At 29.0% G+C, this 23,517-nt stretch overlaps 2 protein-coding genes and 1 non-coding gene across 3 annotated transcripts; 2 read left to right on the top strand and 1 right to left on the bottom strand.

Annotated features, from left to right (window-relative positions):
* Positions 1–12,778: 12,778 nt before the first annotated feature.
* Positions 12,779–15,197, top strand: LOC125873070 (methylesterase 17). Its single transcript, XM_049553935.1, has 4 exons — positions 12,779–13,172; positions 13,263–13,403; positions 14,644–14,787; positions 14,858–15,197. Exons 1-4 carry the CDS (start codon positions 12,900–12,902, stop codon positions 15,137–15,139), a joined length of 840 nt encoding a protein of 279 aa, XP_049409892.1. The 5' UTR covers positions 12,779–12,899; the 3' UTR covers positions 15,140–15,197.
* A 545-nt stretch (positions 15,198–15,742) lies between these two features.
* Positions 15,743–15,816, top strand: TRNAI-AAU (transfer RNA isoleucine (anticodon AAU)). The gene has a single exon. It is a non-coding gene; the product is annotated as a tRNA-Ile (tRNA).
* Positions 15,817–18,674: 2,858 nt separating this feature from the next.
* LOC125873639 (probable inactive receptor kinase At5g58300) lies at positions 18,675–20,941 on the bottom strand. The gene is made up of 2 exons (XM_049554526.1): positions 19,720–20,941; positions 18,675–19,234 (listed from the first exon to the last, which is right to left on the bottom strand). The coding sequence occupies exons 1-2, from the start codon at positions 20,939–20,941 to the stop codon at positions 18,675–18,677; spliced, it is 1,782 nt and encodes a 593-aa protein (XP_049410483.1).
* Between the last annotated feature and the right edge of the window lie 2,576 nt (positions 20,942–23,517).

Below are 23,517 nucleotides of genomic sequence, written 5' to 3'. Positions count from 1 at the left end.
GAAAATCAATTTCCGACCCTTGCTAGGATTGTTCGAGATGTTCTAGCGATTCAAGCATCATCGGTCGCTTCGGAGCAAGCCTTTAGTGCGGCGAGATTTATGATTGGAGATCATCGATATTCATTAGCAAAGGATAGTTTGGAAATATCGGTGTTGTTTCGAGATTGGGTCAATGCCGAAAGAAGAAATACCGGACTACCACAATTAAATAGCCAAATAGAAGACGAAATAGATGAAATATTTGGTGATAATAGTGATGATGGTATGGAAGCAATGGAAGAAGAACGACAAATACAAGTTCCAAAAAATGTTTCTTTTGAAATGATACAAAAGTTACGAAAAGATTTTAAAAAGAGTTTCAATTGTTAGTACAATAATTAATATTCAATACCTAGATTATGTACTCTTTGTCTCTTTCTAATATTTGTATTGTACAATTTATTTATTTGAATAAATATACGGCTATTCGCCTTGATTTTCTTTTAAAATAGTCTCTTATATTTAATCCAAGTCATTTTAGAAATTTAATTTTCAACTATTTTAATATTAGTTTAAAGTTTAAACTTTAATATAAAATTGAATTTTAAGATTTAAACTTTAAATTCAATATAAACTTTAAACTTTAAACTTTAAAGTCAATTTTAAACTTTAAATTCAATATAAAGTTATAAACTTTAAAATTTAAAGTCAATTTTAAACTTTAAACTTTAAAGTTTAAAGTTTAAACTTAAATTCAATTGAAACTTTAAAGTAACTTTAAAGTTTAAAGTTTTAAATTGAAGTTTTTTAATAATATAATTTTATTAATTAATAATATAATATTATATAATAATTAAAGTTAATAAAAAAAAAAATTACCAGTACAAAATGATCCGGTAAGAACCGGTTCCGGTCCGGTCCAAACCGGTTCCAATCCGGTAACTAAGGGACCGGACGGAACCTTTGGAAATTTCCGGTAAAATCGGTTCCGGTAAGATCTGGTTCCGGTAACAAGGACCGGTTCCGGTACCGGTTCCAATAAAACTGGTCCTGTTGATCCGGTCCTGTCCGTTTGCCAGCCTTAGCAGAGGCTGAATATAGGAGCATGACAGGCACAGTAGCAGAACTTATTTGGTTAACTGGATTATTAAAGGACCTAAGGGTAGACATTACTACTCCAGTCAAACTCTGTTGTGATAGCAAAGCTGTTATGCAGATTGCTACCAATCCAATCTTTCATGAGAGGACTAAACATATCGAGATTGATTGTCATTTTATAAGAGAGAAGATCAAAGATGACTTGATCAAGCCTGAATATGTGAGGACCAAATCTCAGCTAGCAGACTTACTTACAAAAGGTCTAGGGATTGTACAACATCAATTTCTTCTTTCCAAGCTAGGAGTCCTTGATGTCTTCCATCCTAGATTGAAGGGGAGTATTAAATAATATAGTGGTTTATAATTAGAATTGGTTAAGTCAGTAGTCATGTGAAAGTTGTTATACCAACTTGTATAGTACAAAGTTAGTTACAATAGTACAAAGTTAGTTACAATAATTGTGATGTATAAATAGCTGTAACTTGGATCTGGTTCATATATGAAAACATTTTCTCTTCTTCTTACTTGAAATGCTCTCTATGCTGTAGTCAATAAACCATTGATATGGTTTAACAACTATGCAATTGTGTACACCTGAAAAGCTTGTGGTAGTTTGTCCAAACTTGTAAAATTACTTAACTTATTGCATATATATAGCCTAAAAATTATTTTACAAATTCTTAGGCCAAAACTCATTTCGCTATACAATATTATACAAGAGATATCTACTAACATACAAAACTTTCATATTTTATTTATAAAAAAATGTTTCAAAACGTAATATACATTGTTATATATCCTATATCCAATATTATACAAACTTACAAGGGGTATTTATTTTGAGAAAATTGTATGAAATAGCAAACTATTAATTCAAATTAAATGTTATAGCCATAGTTTATTTTAATTGTAATTCGCAGCAAACATCCCTTTTTTGCCATCTGATTCGGTATACAATTAGCCATTTTCGGTATACAATAAGTCATTTTATACATTTCGGTATAAAATGTATAAAATGCGTTTGTGTTTGTACAAAGCGAGAGAAAAGTGTATATACAAATACATATATTTTCTTCCTATACACTTATAATTATACGAATACAGATCTTATTATACAAATTACAATGTATAAATGAATTTATACAAAATTGAACAATTTGTGTAAAATTGGATGTTTGTAGTGAATTATGCAAATCAAAAGTTTCATAGCAAACATACAATTTGCTATAGAGCGTAATTATACAAACTATAGCTATAACAAACAAATATGATTTTTATGTTTGATATATGTGAAAGTTGCTCATTTATTTATCCATATATATATAATAATATACAATTTTATATACTATTATACAAAAAATTGACTTGGTCTTTTTTCCTAGAATCTAAGCACCATATTCATCCAGAAACACCTCAAAAAGTACCCCAAATTTTCTAGAATTTCAGATTTAGGCTCTTGAAAGTTGAATATCGATCTTTTGCAACAATATCCATTTGAAACAGAGCTTGTTTGTGAAAAATTGATTTTCAAACTTTAAAGCATTGAACTTCAACAATATTTTGGACACCAATCCTCTATCGAGTTTGAGAAATAAAAATTAATAAGAATATATTGTTAGCAATAGTGGAGTTTCATTATGAAGAAAGATTAAAAAAAGTGTTTTTGATAAGTTAATTGAAGTGGAAATTGAAGGTAATCAATTATTAAGATGATTTTTTGAAATAGAAATCTATACAATATTATTTTTGTGATAGAAGGTAGCAAAATAAGGTGTCTTTTAATGTGGGTTTATGGAAGAAAAATTAACTAGAATAATCTATTGTAAGCAATAATGAAATTTTATTAGGGAGGGAAACATAAAATTGAGTCAATTTAGATAAGCATTAAAAATCTTGACTAAATTATGTAATAAACTTTACGAATTGCACTGTAATGTAATGATCTCATAAAAAAATTTGCTTACCCAAAAAGAAGCTTAAAATTGTTCTTTCATATTAACATTTCATCGTGAAAACTACCATGAAGTCAGAAAATCAACAACATTGGAAGGACTTGATTTCTTGAATATTATTTTTTACTTTTGAGATCAGATTAACTTTTTTTATATCTAAATAACAACTAACTATTTTTGAAATTGAAATATTATGATTTAATCTTATTTAGTAACGATTTTTAACACTCCTATATTTATAAATGACAATAAATAAATATATAGGCACTCAATTCCTAATATTTGATTATTTTAATCGTAGCTTGTTTCCCATGTGGGGAAAAAGAAATATATATGAAACATGAAATATTAACTGTCCAGCACTAGAGGCAGACAACTTAACGTGGCACGACCTCTTCCCCGCGGATTCAGAAATTTTATTAAAATGTTCAAAAAAATAAAAATATAATGCTTAAGGTTTGAATATATTAAACTCCCTCAACCATTAATCTAATCAATAATCTTACATTTAAGATTCAAAATCTATATATATGCATTACAAATTTTAAATATATATAACTTTTTGCATAAACCCCGAGATCCTATTATAGTGCAAGCAAAAATAATTGCACTATTAAATAAAGTTTACGTGTAATAGGTGATTACGTATAGCAACTTTGACACACAAACATAAATAATCTATTAAATTAGATAAAAGTATATTATTAATGTAAATTTTCTTTATGGTATTTTAATTGAAAATAAGTTATAGATATTTACGTGTATCGACTGAATTTTCTCAGGGGAGGTCATTAGGGGTACAACTTTATTTTGTTTGTTATAAAGTACCTTTTTATATCTGCCAAAGGATTTGTGTGCTCAAAGGTAAACAAACCCCTTTTTCTCTTTCAAATATTGGCCCCAAATATTGTGCTTTTTCCTTGCAATTATTGATGGCTACCCAAACAAGTTATCATCTTTTGCTTTCTTTTCTTCTTCCTTTCTTATTATGGACATTATCCAACGAAGTGTCAATTGATCATGTGTAATTTTGTATGATTATTTTATTTAAAAATTTAAACAGTTAAAAAATAGAAAAAAATTCTGAAATGCACGTTTTATGTTTCTCTTATTTCTAATATTTCCTTCTATTTCTAAAAATCTCTAAAATCTTTTATTTCTCTCCTAATTCTAAATTATTTTATAATGTATCCGAGCTAGTTTTTAATGTATCCAAGCTACATATTATGTATCAGGTTTATTTTATAAAGTATCCGAACCACATATTATGTATCCAGTTTGTTTTACTTTTTTCAGGGATTAATGTAATTACAAACTAAATAGGGATAGATTGTAATTTCATATTAAAACTATGTAATTCCTAAAATTTATAAAAAAAAAAAATAACATACTTTTTATCTATTTAGTTTTGTCATCCAAAATACTCGTAGTCATTTGCGATCCAAACTCCCTTTTTTATTTTGTGAAACACATACAAGTTTTTATTTCTAGCTGATATTAATATTCTTACCAATTTTTATACAAGTTTTAAAATTATTTATATCAGATATAACTATTATTCTCACCAACTAAAGCTATAGTAGTTGATTTTATAATTCTTATCTTTCTTTAGATCATTTATATCGAGAAATACATGCTCAACGTGAGGAGATTGTCTATATCATGAGGAAGGATTATATTAAAGAGTCGTACATTACAACTCAAGTTCAATTATTTTTTATTGGACTAAAGTTCGATTAATAAATGTTGTAAGTATCTTTTAGGATAGTTTTGTGATAGTGTATTATATTTATATTATGAACTTTTGTTTATTTAGTAAGATTGTATAAATAAACTGGGGCTATTTTGATAGTTATCACAACTATGGGGTTATTATTATGAGCAAAAAAATACAACTTAAAAAATACAAATTGTATGTCCAAACATAGCTTCAACTTTATCTCATATGATTTCATATCATAATTATTTCCTCTCACATAGTCAACCGGGCATCATCAATAACTGTCTTTACTTTTTTAAAACTTTGTATCCAATCAAAACTGGACAAACAAATTAAACTAGAGAAAGCATTATCTTATTCTAATGCGCGCTTAAATCGTTAAGAAATAATATTATTATTAGTAATTATTTAACCATGTCTTCAACAAATTATGATAGTAGTGAATGTTATAGAATTAATTTATTTGATTTAACAAAATATATCACTACATTAGATTTTGGAGACTTACACGCTGTCATTTTTAGACTTTACTTATGAGATTACACGGTTGTACGGTCAACCGAACTGAACAACCATCACTTTCTCATTTTCACACGCAAGAAAGAAAAACGAACTCTTTCTATGGTTCTGTTAATTTGTCCAAACATGCACACACAATACCGTTTTAATTGGCAAAGCAATTGTATACCTTGTGTATATAACATAATTTGTATATTCGTGTAACACACCAAAATGTGTTTTGAAACAAAAATAATTCAAAGGTAGTTAAACTCTTTTTTTTCAAAAATTATTTCAACGGCCACTAATAAGTTTGGTAGGGTGAAATTTTATATCTTAGAGACGACCATATAAAAACCAATTGGAAACCTTATTTGCTTATGATTAGTCTAATAATTCTAGTGCAAAAATTTCAGTACATAGGATTTTATTTTTATTGATGACCATCATGGTGGTCCAAATCAGCTTTGCATATCTCGATCATTTCAAAAAAATATTTGCTACCTCTCACCAGCTAGATATGACATATGAATTTGTCTACAATAAAATTTTGCTATCCACAAAACAAGGATCACAATTTGATACACCAGAAGTTGTCAATTGTGAATGGCCACAAAGATAAGATTGGTCATAATATTGCTGGTCAAGTCTTCAATAGGAACAGACAAGTTTATGCCTCATCTCCGTCACAAAATACTATTCAAATTTATTGTTTCTTTGTGCCTTGTATTCTATCTGTCTTAATTTATATTTCTCGCTTTTGTTTTTAGTCAATTTAAAAAGAATGATATATTTCTATATGTAGTAGCAATTTAACTTTAAAATAATTATTTTATCCTTAATGAAATGATTTATAGTTACATAGATATCATAAGTTTTTTTCTCTTATATTTCGTGATAAAGTCAAAATACATCACATAAATTAAAACGGAGAAAATTTCAAAAGTGTGTGCTGTGTAGATATAGATATACATGCTCCGTGAGTGTATGACAGTGAGATATTCACAACAAAATATGACCGGCCATTCTCATTTAACTTATTCTTTGTGCCCTATACAAAATTTATATTCAACATATGCTATTTATATGCAAGTGTGTGACAGCAGGAAATACAAAAGAAAATATATGTATGTCAAAATATATATAACTTACTTAAATAATTTTGGATATGAGAAAGATGTGCTTTCATACAAATATGAATTTTTATTTTATTTTTCCTTTTATTAGTATATAAACATGTAACAACTGGAGTGGATGTTTTGTTTTTTTTATTGAACACGTGATGGCTACTCTTTACCTACTTTAATTTCTTTAATTCACCACATTATCTTAAATCAAACTTTCTTCTTTTTTTCATCGCAAAGTCTCTTCTTCTTGAATACAGAAATTTTATGGGACATATTACACATTTCGAGGAAATAAATACCTTTACTTCTAAGCAATCCACCTTATTTCAATTATAGTGAGTAATATTTTCAAGTAACCAACCTGCGTATTTATCTAATAATATAATTACCCCCAAGGATTTACTGTTCTAAGTGATTTACTAATACAGATTGATTAACAACAACTACATTAAATAACAAAACATAAAGGTTGAAAAATGAATAGAAAGAAAATGAAAGATAAATGATGTAAAAAGACGCAAAAAATATATTTTAGAAATAAAATAATAATAATTAGACTAAGAAAAATAAAATAAAATTTTTTAAAAATTAAAATAAAGAAGAAGAAATAAAAAATAACCTTACAATTACATCCAATTCTCAATTCCCGTCCCCTTCTTGAGAAATGGAAAGGGTAATTATACCCTTTCCATCATCAATTTCTCTCTAATTTGATAATTATTTGATTAAATAAATATGTCAAATCGTATAATTCATCCAATTACACCTAATTTTAGTTTCTTTGTGGCTTTTCAAAAAGGTAACGTGTCTTATACATGAATTTGTAAAATATTATAAAGCATTTTTTGAACTAGTCTTAGATGTGGGCTAATTTTAATTTAGACAAGACGGTCATAAAAAAAATACTAAATATTTATTTATTGTTTAAATAATTGATCGTACTTGCTTGTGTTGGCAAATGATTACAGCCTTTTAACAATATCATTGTGCAATTATTTATAATTTGGTTTAGAGTTTAGATTAGACAATAGGCACCTAAACTAAAGTTTGGCCAAAAAATTGTTAAATATTATTTTAAATATGTAATTGATCATATTTAGAAATCTGATTTTAAATAAAATTTTGACCTCTAATTTGATCTTTCTTGAGGACTGCTTCTTATAAACCTTAAAAATATTTTTAAGTATAATACATATCTAAACATAATTTTAAATTCAATCACAATTTAATTTAAAGCCTCAAATTTTCAAGTTTAAATATTAATTAAAATTGTAAGTACATTATAAAAAAGTAAAGAAATAAAGTAGATAATCAGCTTAGCTGTCAAATTATGAATTTGAGAGTAAGATGCTCAAATGATTGAGAGCTCAACTTCCAAAGTAATCAGCAAGTCCTACCATCTAGGTGACTTGATCATCAGTAGTGACTTTTTCACTTTGCAACCTTTTTTCTCCACTAATTTGGTCTTCACTACCCACCTTTTTTTTAATTGAGTCATTCGATGTTTGCATTAAAGCTTCAATTTAATTTGAATAGCATATTTTAGAGTTCATTTTGAGAATATACATTTAACAAGTTCTTCAACATATTTAGGATTCTAATTCAAGATCTTTAATTATTGATGGAGTATTTCTTATCTTGATGTGTGTTTGATACGATTAAAATGTATTTTATCATGTTAATAGTTTTGAAATTATTTTAAATTTGACAATCACTTTTTATATAGTCATTTAATACTTTATCTAGTCTACTCTATATTAAGTCAATTATTAAGACTTTTTTTATAGTTCAAAATAAGTGAATTATTCAAAGTTTAAAAAAATTATTGGGATTTTTTTAAAAATTTATCCTTCATTTAATGAGGTTCTTTAACTACTTTACATTTTCTTCAATAATGATTTGAAAATAATCAAAAGAATGATAATTAAAAGTAGTCTCTAATTTATGTCTTTAATATTTTCTTAAGAAATGTGTCTTATCCCAAGTCCCAACAATTCACTTTATATGAATTAAATTACTAAAAGTATAAAAATAATATTCTTTTCAAAATAGACAAAACATCTCTATATTTGAAAGGGCCAAATAAATGGAGAAAGGTTCCTCATGTGCATGGGCAGACTTATCTTGATTTTATGTCTGGGGATGCATTCTATCTTTCAATTTACCTTTGTACTCCCATCGTTTAATTTTATTTGGTTTTATAAAATTTAAGATAAATATTTTATTGTATTTGTCTATTTTACTAAATAAAGAGAGTTATATTCTTTTTTTCTCATATTATTTATATTATTAAATAGCTATATAAAATAGTAATATTTAAATTTGAAATTTCAAATATATTTAATAAGACTAGTTTAGTAAAATATATTTCTAATTATTTCATGTTAATATTGCGGAAATTTTTAAAATCTTTCGTCCAAATCAAATGTGAAAATCGGAAAACTAAATCCAGTAACAAAAAAATAGTTTTGTTTGATTTGTTTTTGTTTAATTCGAATAATTCAGTTCCCTAATTTTTATGAGATGATATTTGATTCGATAAAGAAATTTTGACCCATGAATCAAATATTTGTAAAATGTCAAATTATTCTTACTACTACTATTAATAATAATAATAATAAAATGAAATGTGATAAGAGTTTTATATGTCCATTCATCTTTTTCTATTCTAAATAATATTTAGTAAAATTCTAACAAGCCAGGCAAATAAAGATAAAGTAAAAATATTAGTAGTATAAATAAAATTTAATTTTCTTAATTTAAATTTAAAAAATCTATATTTGTTTCATAGTATGGGAGAGGAGGAGTACCTAAAACATGTGTGCTTGATGGCAAGTTTATTCAATTACAAATTTATTTAGTTGCAAGCTCATACAATTAATTTATATTTATAATTTTATTCATTTTTTCTATTCTAAAACACTAGTGAAATTTTATTGAGTCATGTCGATAAAGATAAAGTAAAGATACTATTATTCATATAAGTAAAGAGTTTTGATATTATTTAGTTAAACAAAAAAATATTATTACATATTTCCTACATCTCAAAATAAGTGTTATTTTAGATCATTTCATGTCCATCAAGAAAAATAATAAATAGAATATATAGTTTGTTAAGTTATCCATATGTTAAAGATATTTTTTAAAAGTTGACCATTATTAAAAAGTAGAGTAGTTCTTTAATATAAAAGTATAACTGAAAAAAATATATTACCTAATTTTTGTCTTGAATCCTTAAGATGGTCATACTTTCGACTGTTTCAATGTGTTTGATCTACCTTTCTTTTTAGTCAGTTTCAAAAAAGAAAGTTATTTTCTTTTTTAACAATTCTTTAATGTCAATTTTCCATATGACATGTTTAAAATAACAAGATTAATGGACATTTTGATACATTTGACATATTTTGGTTTTAGACTACAAGATTTTTTTTTTAAAAAAAAATTAAATGCTGTGTCAACCTGTTAAATCAAATTAAACCAAACAAATAGAAATGAAATACTTACTTCTAGGATTTTTTTTTAATTATTTATTTATTAAAATAACAATTATTTTGAGACGGAAGAAACAAAATGAAGGGAAGGAGTCCTAAAACCTAAATTCGCAGAGAGGAGAGACTACACTTGTTTGTAATTACTACTTAATTAATTGTAGAAGTTGGGGGGGAAACAGCTTGCTGGGTTCTTCTTAACTGTTTTTAACTTATTATTAATCATCATCGATTATTTAAAAAATACAAAATTAACTTTAAAAATATGTGATGATAATTGATAAGGCAAATCCTCAAAATGTCAAAAGGCCGACAAACCTGATTTGTGAAATGAATTATTTGAAACAAACAAACATGCCCCTAATTCTTATTACCTGACAAATCTCCATTATCGAAGATGTCTGTCCTATGAATTATGATACTATTCTTTTATTTTGTTTCAGCAACATAATCTCAAATTTTACAATAAATTAAAAGGATCTTTNCAAGCTTATACAATTAATTTATATTTATAATATATTCATTTTTTCTATCCTAAAATACCAGTGAAATTCTAACAAGTCATGTCAATAAAGATAAAGTAAAGATATTATTATTCATGTAAGTAAAGAGTGATATTCTTTAGTTAAACAAAAAAAAAAATTCTCACATTCTTCCTTCATCTCAAAATAAGTATTATTTTAGATCATTTCATGTCTATCAAGAAAAATAATAAATAGAATACATAGTTTATTATTAAGTTATTCATATGTTAAAGATATTTTTTTAAAAATTGAGCATTATTAAAAAGAAGTAGAGTAGTTCTTTAATACAAAAGTATAATTGAAAAAATATATTACCTAATTTTTGTCTTGAATCCTTAAGATGATCACACTTCGACTGTTTCAATCTGTTTGATCTACCTTTCTTTTGTTAGAGTTTTGCTCTGATTTTCTTACCATAATTTAAGATTTATTTTTCCTTAAAGAAAAGACAAAACATTATCATAAATGTTTTTACTTTTCCTGAAAGGAAAATATAATATTCTTTCATATTTGGTTTATTCTTTCCTTTTAGGAAAAAGTTTTGGAGTAGCTAGTTTTTTTCTAGTAGGAAAGGTTTTAGGACTATATAAATATAGGTTTGTTTCTTCTAACACAATAACACAATAACATCCACAATGTAGTCGTTTAAGAGTCTTGTTTATGGGGAGATTTATTCTCTCTAAAGTTTCAATGTTTTTCTTTATATTAGTTTTAATTTGATATAATAATATTTTGATTTTTAGTATAAGTTTTTGTTATCTGATTTATCAACTATATGATTTGCAAATTGTAAGCTTCCGCATGACGCCCTAATCACCTTCACAACCCAACATCTTTTTAGTCAGTTTCAAAAAAGAATGTTATTTTCTTTTTTAACAACTCTTTAATCTCAATTTTCATGTGACATGTTTAAAATCACAAGATTAATAGACATTTTGATACATTTGATATATTTTTATTTTAGACTACATGATTCAAAATTCTTTTTTTAAATGTCGTGTCAACCTGTTAAATCAAATTAAACCAAACAAATAGAAATGAAGTACATACTTTTATGATATTTTTTTCAATTATTTATTTATTTATTTATTAAAATGACAATTATTTTGAGACGGAAGAAATAAAATAAGGGAAGGAGTCCCTAAAACCTAAATTCGCAGAGAGTAGAGATTACACTTGTTTTTAATTACTACTTAATTAATTGTAGAAGTTAGGGGGAAACAGCTTGCTGGGTTCTTCTTAACTGTTTTAACTTATTAATCATCATCGATTATTTAAAAAATACAAAACTAACTTTAAAAATATGTGATGATAATTGATAAGGCAAATCCTCAAAATCAGAGCTTACACAATAGTATTATATTATATAATAAACAAATAAATGTCAAAAGGCCGACAAACCTGATTTGTGAAATGAATTATTATTTGAAACAAACAAACATGCCCCTAATTCTTATTACCTGACAAATCTCTATTATCGAAGATGTCTGTCCTATGATACTATTCTTTTATTTTGTTTCAGCAACATAATCTCAAATTTTACAAATAAATTAAAAGGATCTTTAAATTATAAAAAGAAAAATCTAATAAATAATTTGGAATTTGATTAAAAGTGATAGGAATCGATTTAAGTTTCACTCTCCTTGAGCAAAACAATGTCAGTTATAACAAGTAGAACTATACTTCTTTCGTTTCTTTTTAGTTGTTATGTTTTGTTATTTTAGAGTCAATTTGATTGATTTTTAAGTTAAATTAGATCATAGTAAAATATTAATCAAAGTCATATTGCTGGGCTCTTAATTAGTACACCCCTTTGTCTCTTGAACATAACTAATTCTAGTGGAAATTTTTTAATTAATACTCTATTTTAGAATATAGTATAAGTAGAATTATATTATTAACTTTTTGGTAGTAAATTTTTTTATTCATTAAACATAATTAAGAGTCATTACAAAGTGGGAATAGTCTAGGCGATATAGCACTAATTCTATCTCTTTCAAATACTGAAATATCAAGTAGATCTATACTCTTTCCATTTTTTTAGTTGTCAAGCTGTATTTTTTTAGAGTCAATTTGACTTATTTTCAAAGCTAAACTAGATTATACTAAATATTTAGTCAAAGTTCATGCTGTTTGACTCTTAATCAAGAAATTGTGACAATTAAAAAGAAATGAAGGGAGTATATATATTACATCATAAATTTAAATTTTTTAACTCAAAATTTTTAAAAGCTATTTAAATTAAATTGACTTAAATGGTCTCTCCAGCTGTCTTGGTCCAACATTGATATAATCTACTAATTCAACAGTTACAAATTACAGTAAAATACATTTATTATATATATATGATGACATTAGAGACTATCCCAACTACATGTTGACAAAGAGCAAAACAAAGTCACTTGTAAATTACTAGAAAAAAATAATTTCCTTCCTTCCTTTCCCACTTTGAAATTAGTGAGCAAGCAGAGGCCAAGTGGTATATAAACCTTAGATTTGTTGTGAAATCCAAGATGGGAGAAGAGCACTTTGTAGAAAAAGAGAAAATGGAAGAAAAATTAGAAGAAGTATCAAAAATCCACTTTGTTTTAATACATGGAATTAGTGGAGGTGGATGGTGTTGGTACAAAATCAAGTCACTTATGGAGATTTCAGGCTATAAAGTTACATGTCTTGACCTTAAAGGTGCTGGAATTCATCCTCATGATCCTACAACTATTATTTCCTTTGATGATTATAATCAACCTCTCATCAATTTCTTATCATCTTTGCCTCAAAATGAACAGGTTCGATCCTCGATCTATTTAAATTCTATTAAAGGTAAGACTGCGTATATAACAGACTTATAATACTAGTGAACATGATTGTTATAATAGGTAATTTTGGTAGGACACAGTGCTGGAGGACTGAGTGTCACGGATGCAACTCACAAATTCCCAAAAAAAGTAAGGATGGCAGTGTATATTGGAGCAACTATGTTGAGAAATGGATTTGTGACTGAACAAGATGTTAAAGATGTAAGTTGTTCTCCATCCTTCATCATAATCGTAAATGAGACACGTGTAACATAGTTTTAAATCGAGATTTTGAGTTTATGAATTTCGAATTCTAAAAAAAATGTACCACTAATTTATAGGTGGGGTGAGGGATAGTGAGATATATTGTATAAAAAGTAAAAACAAAACAAAGAAGAGGGATATTTTGGATGTTGTATAAGCAATCTGCGTCATCCGTGCAGGCTACACAAGTAAAATTAGTACAAAATTGTCTATTTGTATAGTATTAAGTCTCTTTCATATTATATATAATATGTAGGCATTTGTGGCATTATCCGCCAGATTCTCTCTTCTTCTAGGCCTTAGCCCTGCCTGCAAGAGCTCTTATTTTGGGCTGCTTCTATGGCCTTATTACATCATCCTGTCCTACTAGCTGGACTATTATTCATATTATCAATCTTTTTTTAATAATCGTGTTCGGGTCAATTTTGATACTGTTCGACTAGCTTCAAAGTTAGACAGATCGATGGGAAGAAAATAAATCACACCAAGTCTTTGTCTCTGATATCTCATGGTTCTCAATTCAATTTATTTGACCACTACGCTACACCTACCTGACCAGTGCTAGACTTTTTTTCTAATTTGACCCCAGTAACTATAGTTTATATTAGTTTCCTAGCTTTAGGGACCCTTTGACTACGGAAACTACTCCTATTTCATACTAATATTATAAGCCTTTTTGAGTTTGAATAATTTTTTTTATTTGATTAATTATACTAAACATTCCTATACTATGTCTATTTTTTCTATAAACTTTCTTGTATTTTAAGAAAAACACACTATACAATGAAAATCCTACACAAATATCAGGGCATTAAGTGTGTTATTTTTTTTAAAAAACCAAAAGATATCTCTATAAATAAATAACTATTAAAATAAAAATAAATTTCACAAAAAAGTATATATATTTATTTTTAAAATGAGGAAACAAAAATAAATATTTTGGGTGAATTTTTTTATTACGCCTTTGATTGAAAGGAGAATATAATAGAAATAAACACAAATGAGTAAATAATAATAGTATATAATAGTTATTAGTAGTAGTAATATTTTTGAGTTTGAACATGTTAGCTATTTGTACTTTATGTAATTATAAACTATAAAGGCCTTAACTATATAAATCGTCAAATAGAGAATATTTTTCCCCCCTTAGCTTGTTGTTATTACAACTCATTCATATGTAGGATGGTTGTTGAAACAGGGGATCCCAGATTTATCTGACTTTGGCGAAGCTATTGATGTATATGATATGTGTTTCGGATTAGGACCAGAGCAACCTCCAACCAGTGCAGTCATCAAGACAAGTTTACAACGCAAAATCATTTACCAAATGAGTCCACTCGAGGTATAGATTAGATTACCACTTTATTTCATTTTTAGGATAATTCAACAGTTTTTTGACATTGTTGTAACAGGATTCAACATTAGCAGCAATGTTGTTGCGTCCTGGACCAATTCAAGCTTTAGCTAGTGCTCGATTTAAAGAAGGGGAAGGTGCAGAGGAAGTGCCTCGAATATACATAAGAACAGCGTACGATCGAGTGGTGAAGCCAGAACAGCAAGATGAAATGATTAAGAAATGGCCTCCAAAGAATGTGTACACATTGGAAACTGATCATAGCCCATTCTTCTCTGCTCCACTCTTGTTATTTGGCATGCTTATTAAGGCTGCTTCTATTGGGGAGGTGCAATACTGATTGAGATATATACTCTCATCTCATATATTTCAACATGTATATAGTATAGTGTGGTTTACTCTTCTTAGATTGAAATTGAGGAATTAATATGGTGAAACTGTGTATTGTGAAAGTGTCAATGTGGTTATTACTTGCATATGTACAATGATAAAACCATGTGTAGTCAAGTCAAATTACAAGAAAGTGTGTTCAAGCTAAGTTAATGTACTATTCTCTTGTTCACTTCATGTTTCTACTCTTGACATTAACTACTAATTTTTCAAGATGCTAATTAAAGACGAATCAAGCGCATTACTGATCTAAAGTGAAAATTGAATGAATACTTTAAAGTTTAAAAAATAAATCAATATATTTTCTTATGAAGTTTATTCTTCTAGTTCTTTGAGATGCAAAATTGTTAAGATCTTTATAATTATTTTCTTTTAATAATTCTAAATCAATTTTATCTTTACTCGGGTCCTAACAATCTTCTCCTAATAATTCTCTACTTTTATATGAAAGGAAAAAAAGTAATTTTCTACGGTAAAACTACAATGAGACAATGATAATTGATAGTGCTCTAGCATATGATCTTATGTAATCTTACCTTTTCTGTATCAACAAGGCCCATTAGCTCAGTTGGTTAGAGCGTCGTGCTAATAACGCGAAGGTCGCAGGTTCGAGACCTGCATGGGCCAATTTGTTTTTTTTTTTAAGTTCTTCCTTCATCTACTCTGGTGAATTCAATTGGTAAATTAGTAGACCCAAAAATGTTGCCGCTTTATTGTTTCTTTACTTTTGTTTATTAAATATAAAAAGAGTGATATAGAAGGTCAATATTTTTATTTTGTTATGTCCACGTTCTAAAAATAAATCCTCCATCAATATTTGATTAGAGCTTACTATGAAGACACTCACAAAAATTCAAACGTCGTATATGTGTACATACCAAATTTGGTCACATTTAAGAAACTATAAGAACATATTAAAAGATATTTGGCCAGACAAGAGTGCACACTCAACTGAATAAGAATTACCTCTTGCAAGGTTAGGTCTAACCAACAATTCACTCAATTATCAATAGAAATTAGGAGTTACATCCACAAAATTATTATTCCTGAACATTACTTTCAAAGAAGCTAAGTAACTAATCATGTAGATAAATGTGGACCACAATATAATTATCATTATCTTCTACGTGCCTAAAGCAGAACATTCATGCAATATACTGAAATCCCACAAGGAGGTCTAAGAAAGATAAAATGTACGCAGACCTTATTAGTTATTACTATCTTGTGGAGATAGAGAGGTTGTTTCCGAAAACAATAATAAAATAATTTGAAGCCAAACAAATACCATCAGAAAACAAAATTCCCAACATAGTATTAGGGAGAAATTAAGAGATTTGATATATAGCTTTTAGCCAGAAGCATTTATTGATTTACTCACCTATCATAGATCATTTTAAGAGATTGTTTGAATTGACTTATTTTAAGTGTTGTTAAGCTAAAATAACGTTAAGCATTTGTGTAATGTTTGAATAAAATAAAAATCTATATATTTTTAAGCACTTATTCTTATAGACAAAAATCATATGTTAGTAGAATTCCTAACTTATGGCAGCCAAAAAGCTATAAGATGATCTACTAGATTAATCTGTCAAATGAGTGATTATCACGTCAATAGAAGTTGAGACCACAAAAGAAAAACTTCTTGCCACTATGCAAACTCTCATTGAAATTTGAATGCCATGATCACAATAATTAAAGAATAGTCTTAAATTAACATATTGTAAAATCAAGCTCAAATCACAATGTAAAAATAAAATTGAGAGGAATAACATAAGATAAATTTCTTCTTTTTTTTTCAAAGTGTTTCTCAAGTATCTACAAGATTATGATTTTTTATACTTTTTATTTTTAGTGTTCATAGAGGCATCCAAAAAGTTATCATAACATGAAATTAATCATGAAGATTACGAGGGAATAAGATTATGAAGGTGTGAGATGTTAATATCATAATAGCGAAAAATAATGGAGAATTCTAAAGTAGTGGGCATCCACATTAACTAATTGTTTCTAAATTGAATTAATAAGACATTTTTTTAGGCTGGTTTGAAGAATCATTTCACCTGATTTCATTAGTATATTTTATCAAACTAGTTTTAGTAATCCTAACATGATATATACCATCTGTTGCCTTTTGTTGAAAAATAAATAATCAAATCCATAATTAACTAATGTTTTGAATAAATATATTTTTAAAAATTAACTATCCTGTAAATAAAATATTTAGATACATAAATCGTTCCTTAATACAAACTAAAGGACACTTCGGTGTATGTATCATTAACTTTCATCAAATTGAACATTCCAACAACAACAACATACCCAGTGAATCCCACTAGGTGGGGTCTGGGGAGGGTAGAGTGTACGCAGACCTTGCCATTACCTCGTGGAGGTAGAGAGGCTGTTTCCGAAAGACCCTCAGCTCAAGTACATCAAATCCAAGTTAAAGGCGAGGAAAACAGTGTATAAAACATACCATCCAATAAGAAAGATAGTAAATAATCAACAGAGGAGACGGTAGCCTCAATAGAACAATGAGAGAAGTAAAACGCCGTAAACAACATAGGCCATAGGTATCACAGACAAGAACTGCAAGAGCAAGGCTAAGACCACTACACATGCTAGCAACCCATACCCTCGCAAGAAAGGACAACACACTAGCCCTACTAACCTTCAACCTTAATACGCGACCTCCACTCCTTCNGAAAAATAAATAATCAAATCCATAATTAACTAATGTTTTGAATAAATATATTTTTAAAAATTAACTATCCTGTAAATAAAATATTTAGATACATAAATCGTTCCTTAATACAAACTAAAGGACACTTTGGTGTATGTATCATTAACTTTCATCAAATTGAACATTCCAATATCTTGAAATACCTGATTTGTTTAACCAAAAAAAATAATAGTACTTGATTTGTTTTAATATTTGAATGTTGCAACTTGCAATATACAAAATTCTCTACTACTAATTAGGTCATATATTGATCATTGCACAAGGCATAAAGAGTAGTATTTCATATGTAAAAGCATCCAAGTAAGTTGCAAAATATGTTTATGGCTAGACAAGAGAGTATCTATTCTTGTCAACCTTATGACCTATGCACAAATTAATCACACACATAAACAGAGAGAAGGAAGAAACAAGAAATTCTCCATATCTTGAGTTGATCAAGTCAACGAGTCCGTTGAAGGCGCTGATACCATATTAGAACATGAAGAATACTTACTCGAGAATAAATCATGCTTTCTTATTCATTATTCGATACAACATGAGAGAATATATTGATATATATAAACACAACCATTAAGACTCCTAGCTACAAGTAAGTCGGTTATTGTGTCTGTATCATTGGACTAGCACGAGGAGAAGAGCTCGTCGTAGAACACTGTCTAATTCAGGGACATATAATTGCATTCTCCATAATCAATCGAAACTTTTTGGTTCATTCGATCAGGAGAATCGAAGATCTTGTCTCTGATTATAGATGTTTAATTTGCTCAATCATTTTAATCACTTCATCCATTGAAGGCCTCATGTCAGGCACCTTTGCTACACATAAAAGTGCAATTTGAAGCATATGCACCATCTCTTCTTGAATATTATGATACTTCATTAGTTCTGCATCAAAAACTTCAGCTGTCCATTCCTCTTTAACAACAGCTCGTACCCATCTAGGCAAATTGACTACGTCCTCGTGCCCTGGCAATGGCAGAGGAGATTTGCCAGTGAGCAACTCAAGAACTAACACTCCAAAGCTATAAACATCTGATTTTTGTGTGCCTTTTCGCGTTTCAATCACTTCTGGAGCATGGTAACCAGCAGCCTTATTCTTGATGGATGTGTAATTCATTAGAGGGCTTAAGCCAAAATCAGAAATGCAACCATCTAGATCCCTTGTAAGAAGTATGTTGGATGCTTTGATGTTTCCATGAGTAAATTTCACTCCACCTTCAGAATGGATATGAGCTATTCCTTTTGCTGCTCCAAGAGAGACCTTCAACCTGGTATCCCAGTCTAGTCGAGTTCTTCCGTTACCTGCTATAACCAATATCATGTAAGAATAAAGCCCAAAACAGGAATCATTAATAATCTGTAGCAAGTGATCAATGACACTTCAGTTCCAATCAGAATTGAGCAACATATACCGTCAGAGCCAGGATTTTCACTTAGGAGGTTCAAAAGATGAAAAAGCCATAGGGGTTCAACATCTACTATATATACATAAATAGTAACTTTAATCATGTATAAACAATATAATTTTGTATACCATGCAAGGCTGTTGACAAGCTAACAGTAGGCATATAACTGTTATAAACAAGATCATGTACCGTACGAAACAACAACAACTACTACTATACTACTCGGCTATATGAATCACCACCAATAATCATGTCGCTCCATTTAAGCTAAAGACCATGTAAGCATAAAGCTGGAATTGGAATAGCTATTAACAGCATAATGTGCAGCAAGCATGATCTGTTCTAAGAAGAAGTTTTATATAAGAAGAGTTAAGCAGCTTATACCATATAAGGCCGATGACAAGCTACCATTAGGAACGTATTCACAAACAAGAAGTTTCTCATCCTTCGAGTAATAACAAGCAAGAAATGGCACTATATTTGGGTGCCTTGTAATCTTTCCAACAATATCCATATGCTGTTCAAACTCCTTTTTAACAACCCTTACTTCCTTCAGCCTTTTCACAACTATCATCGATACCTCATCCAAAGAAACTCTGTAAGCAGTTCCATAACTCCCTTTACCAAGAAAATCAGCAGAAGCACTTAACAGATCCTCAAGATCAAAGTTATAAGAGCACCCTTTAAAGAACGTTAACTCGTTCTTTTCAGAATCTTGAACCCCATTTCCAAAGTCTTCTAACTTCTCATTCTTCTCTTCAACCATGCTTGTGTTGTTATCAACCTTCTTGTTAAAATAACAGAAGTAGATGAATAAAACAAGGAGAATTATAACAGAAGGACCACCTACTGCAATTGCAATGATAATTTCATTACTAAGTTTCTTAAAGTTGTCACCTTTACGTGATGGAGATCTCGAAGAACAGCTACTCAAAGGTGTTCCACATAAATTAGAGTTCCCCACAAAAGAAGAAAGTGGGAACTTCCTGAGGGAATATGGAATAGAGCCATTTAACATGTTGTAACTCAAATTCAAAAAACTCAACCTTGACACATCAAGATTGGGAATTGATCCAGATAATGAATTGAACTTTAGGTTCAACATGGATAGTCGAGGCAAATTCTTGATCGTGGGGGAAATTTCTCCGGTAAAAGAGTTAAACGAGAGATCTACTACACCAAGTGTTGATGAAAAGGAAACAGGAATATCACCAGAGAAGTTATTATGTTGAAGGTAGATAGAGTAAAGAGAAGGTATTGAAAGAATATCAGAAGGAATATTTCCGTTTAGATTGTTTGCTCTTAGGCTAAGAACTTGGAGGGCATCTAGTTTGCCAATGCTGTTGGCTGGGATATGGCCAGTAAGTCCAACACCAGGCAGATGAATTGCAACGACTCGCGTTCCATCTTTGTTGCAAGTGATCCCAATCCAAGAATTGCAGATTGACAAAGCAGAGTTCCAGTTGAGTTTTCTAAGATGTGGGACAGATGCAGCAAATTGAAGTAGAGCATGTTTGTCAGAATCAAGATTAGCAATAATGTGAGGAAGAATTGCTAGCAATGATAGAAGAAAGACGATAGTTGCACGTAAATCTTGTAGTTTCATTATGTTTTACTACTCAGGTTATGCAAATAATGCGCGATTATGATGAAAAATCAGTTGGTTCTTCTTGTGAAAAACAGACTAAGTCATTGTGTTAGGAAAATTAATCAGTCTGCACAAGATGTTTAGTGAAAGGATTTAAGACCTGATCAATTTTAAAATGTAAGCACTGGAAATTTATTGATTGATTATTGAGAAAGCAAGAGGCAAGCCAGAACTAACCTTTATGATAATTAGTCTTTTAAATATTTGGAACATAAGTACAGTTGGCTATACCAAAAAGTATACTAAACTATATGAAGTTATCTTCTAGATGGTTTCATAATGGCTAGTGTTGGCTGCTGACTTTACCTCTTGGCGTTCCAATTAATCCTTAACCCTGTGTTAATCTCACCGAGTGAATAGTGTTGGTGTAATATACCACAAAAATAATAAGTGTTCTTAAATTTTGGGGTATGGTTGTTGTTTTTATTACTTTCCACACGTCATTCTATGACTCAGTCACTCTCTTGTCTAATTTTGCTTTTTAGTAATTTTCACTACGTTTTACATCATGATTAGATATGGTTACGTGTCTTGACTACTTTTTTACCCAATACACATTTCATCTCACATGTCATGATTAGATATGGTCATTTATGTAATTGTAGGGGTATATGTGAGTCACTTTAGTAACGAGAGGTATAACTGCTCTAAATCTCAAAATTGAGGAGTGCTATATATATCTGACCGTTTTCCCAATGAATTTCATTTTCATCATATTTTTGGAGTGAATCTATGCTTAAAAACCAAGGTACAATTTTCTATTAGTTTTGAATAGTTCATCATAATAAATAAAGAGCACAAAACTTAAATTATGCAACTAAAGATTGAATATTTGTTTACAAATGTATTACTCAAAACAACCAATTCAATTAAAAAAAGAAATAAAGGGATGATAAATCCCTTATGGAGATCTCCTCTTGGAGGTACTTGGTACCACGTTATTGATGAAGATTTGAAACATATTTATTATAGATTTTGTATACACATGGAAGGGAAGTAACATTGACTTTATATATAACTATTTACACATAAAAAATACTCCTACACTTCCATGGTTTGTTATATATATGCTCAGTTCAATAAATAACAATATGTATATAGTGACATTTCACCCTAACCACAACTCATATCCGTTAATTCTTCGACATCAGTCGGTTAGAAAAAAATATTAGATAATAAAGAGTTGAGGTTGTATAGCTGAAGTAAATGTTGCGCTAGCCAAAATTTGAAGCTTGTTATATAAGCAAGTTTCAGATATAAAGGGCATGGATGTCATTATCCCTTATGATTGTATTATCTTAGGCAGCTTAAAAATTAAAATTGTTGGGATCAAAGTAAACATATTGTCATGCATAAGTTAGTAATTGTAAATATTAACGGCGATAAATTAACGACAAAAACACTAAACTAAAAGAAACATAATATTTTGATATAGTTTGATCAATTGGCCACATATGAAATAACTAATATAAAAGAAATATTTAAAATATTCAGAGAATAATTAACCTTTAAAAAAAATTCTTAAATAACTACATTGTGAATAATATTATATTTAGAAATGATCTTCAATTTATAGAAGTCCAAAATTTTTCCTTAAAGATAAACATTAACTAAATACACTTTTCCAACAAGGAAATCTTTTCCACCAAAAAATCTTTTGTATCAAGGAAATTTTGTAGAATTAAAGCACCGATAGAATCCAAATAAGATTAGAGAGTTCGGGGCAAACTCTAATAAATCTCTCTTTGGCCTGAATTTTTTGGCAAAATAATTTTCATCATCATTCACAAAATCTTCATAAGTATGGGTTAGTAATATTAAAGAACAGTGCATAAACTATTTTCATTTAAAAAAGAAAAAAGAGAGTACTTATGTTAGAATCAAACGTTTAGATTTATTTCACGTTTGTTTCCTCAAAACATGACTTTTGAACATGGCAATGAGGGAGAGGGAGGGGGGGGGGGGGGGGGGNGGGAGTGTATTGATGTGAAAAAAAAACATTAAAAACGATGTAAGTAAGATTCATTACAATTGAAGTCCATAAGGTACCTTCCATACAGTAGTAAACACCTACTCATTGTGGTGGTCACTAGTGTACATGGAGAGCCTACAATTCAATTCACAAAGGGAGAACGCCAGGTTTTCGCACAGGAAGAAGGATTACATCAAGCTGTAATTATTAAGTTCTCATCCGATATACTAGAAGTGAAGGATTTGCGAACAGTTTTACCTAAACACTTGGGCATTAAAGGAAACTGTTTAGTTGGTTTACTTGCTCGTAGACATATTCTACTAAGGATAGACCAATATAAAGATTATGTGGTTACTCTATCAAAAATCGGTAAGCTTTTTGCCTTTTCATGGACAACAACAACTTTATAGGGTATTTCCTTGGACAATAGATTTCAATTCAAGAGAAGAATCTTCAATGGCCGCGGTGTGGATTTTGCTGCCTCGATTATCACTAGATTTATTTACCAAGAGATCCTTATTGTTGATGGCATCAGTGGTTGGAAGGCCAATAGCTATCGACA

The sequence above is a fragment of the Solanum stenotomum genome, chromosome 8, assembly GCF_019186545.1.
Source record: "Solanum stenotomum isolate F172 chromosome 8, ASM1918654v1, whole genome shotgun sequence".
In the NCBI taxonomy this organism is placed as follows: Eukaryota; Viridiplantae; Streptophyta; class Magnoliopsida; order Solanales; family Solanaceae; genus Solanum; species Solanum stenotomum.
This window is presented reverse-complemented; position numbering and strand designations above follow the sequence as displayed.

Excerpts from the sequence above, each read along its gene's own strand:
- LOC125873070 (XM_049553935.1), top strand. The coding sequence starts at position 12,900 with ATGGGAGAAGAGCACTTTGTAGAAAAAGAGAAAATGGAAGAAAAATTA. Across the intron at positions 13,173-13,262 it reads CTTTGCCTCAAAATGAACAG|GTAATTTTGGTAGGACACAG; the intron begins GTTCGATCCTCG and ends TTGTTATAATAG. Across the intron at positions 14,788-14,857 it reads ACCAAATGAGTCCACTCGAG|GATTCAACATTAGCAGCAAT; the intron begins GTATAGATTAGA and ends TTGTTGTAACAG.
- LOC125873639 (XM_049554526.1), bottom strand. The coding sequence starts at position 20,941 with ATGAAACTACAAGATTTACGTGCAACTATCGTCTTTCTTCTATCATTG. Across the intron at positions 19,235-19,719 it reads CTTGTCATCGGCCTTATATG|CAGGTAACGGAAGAACTCGA; the intron begins GTATAAGCTGCT and ends TATTGGTTATAG.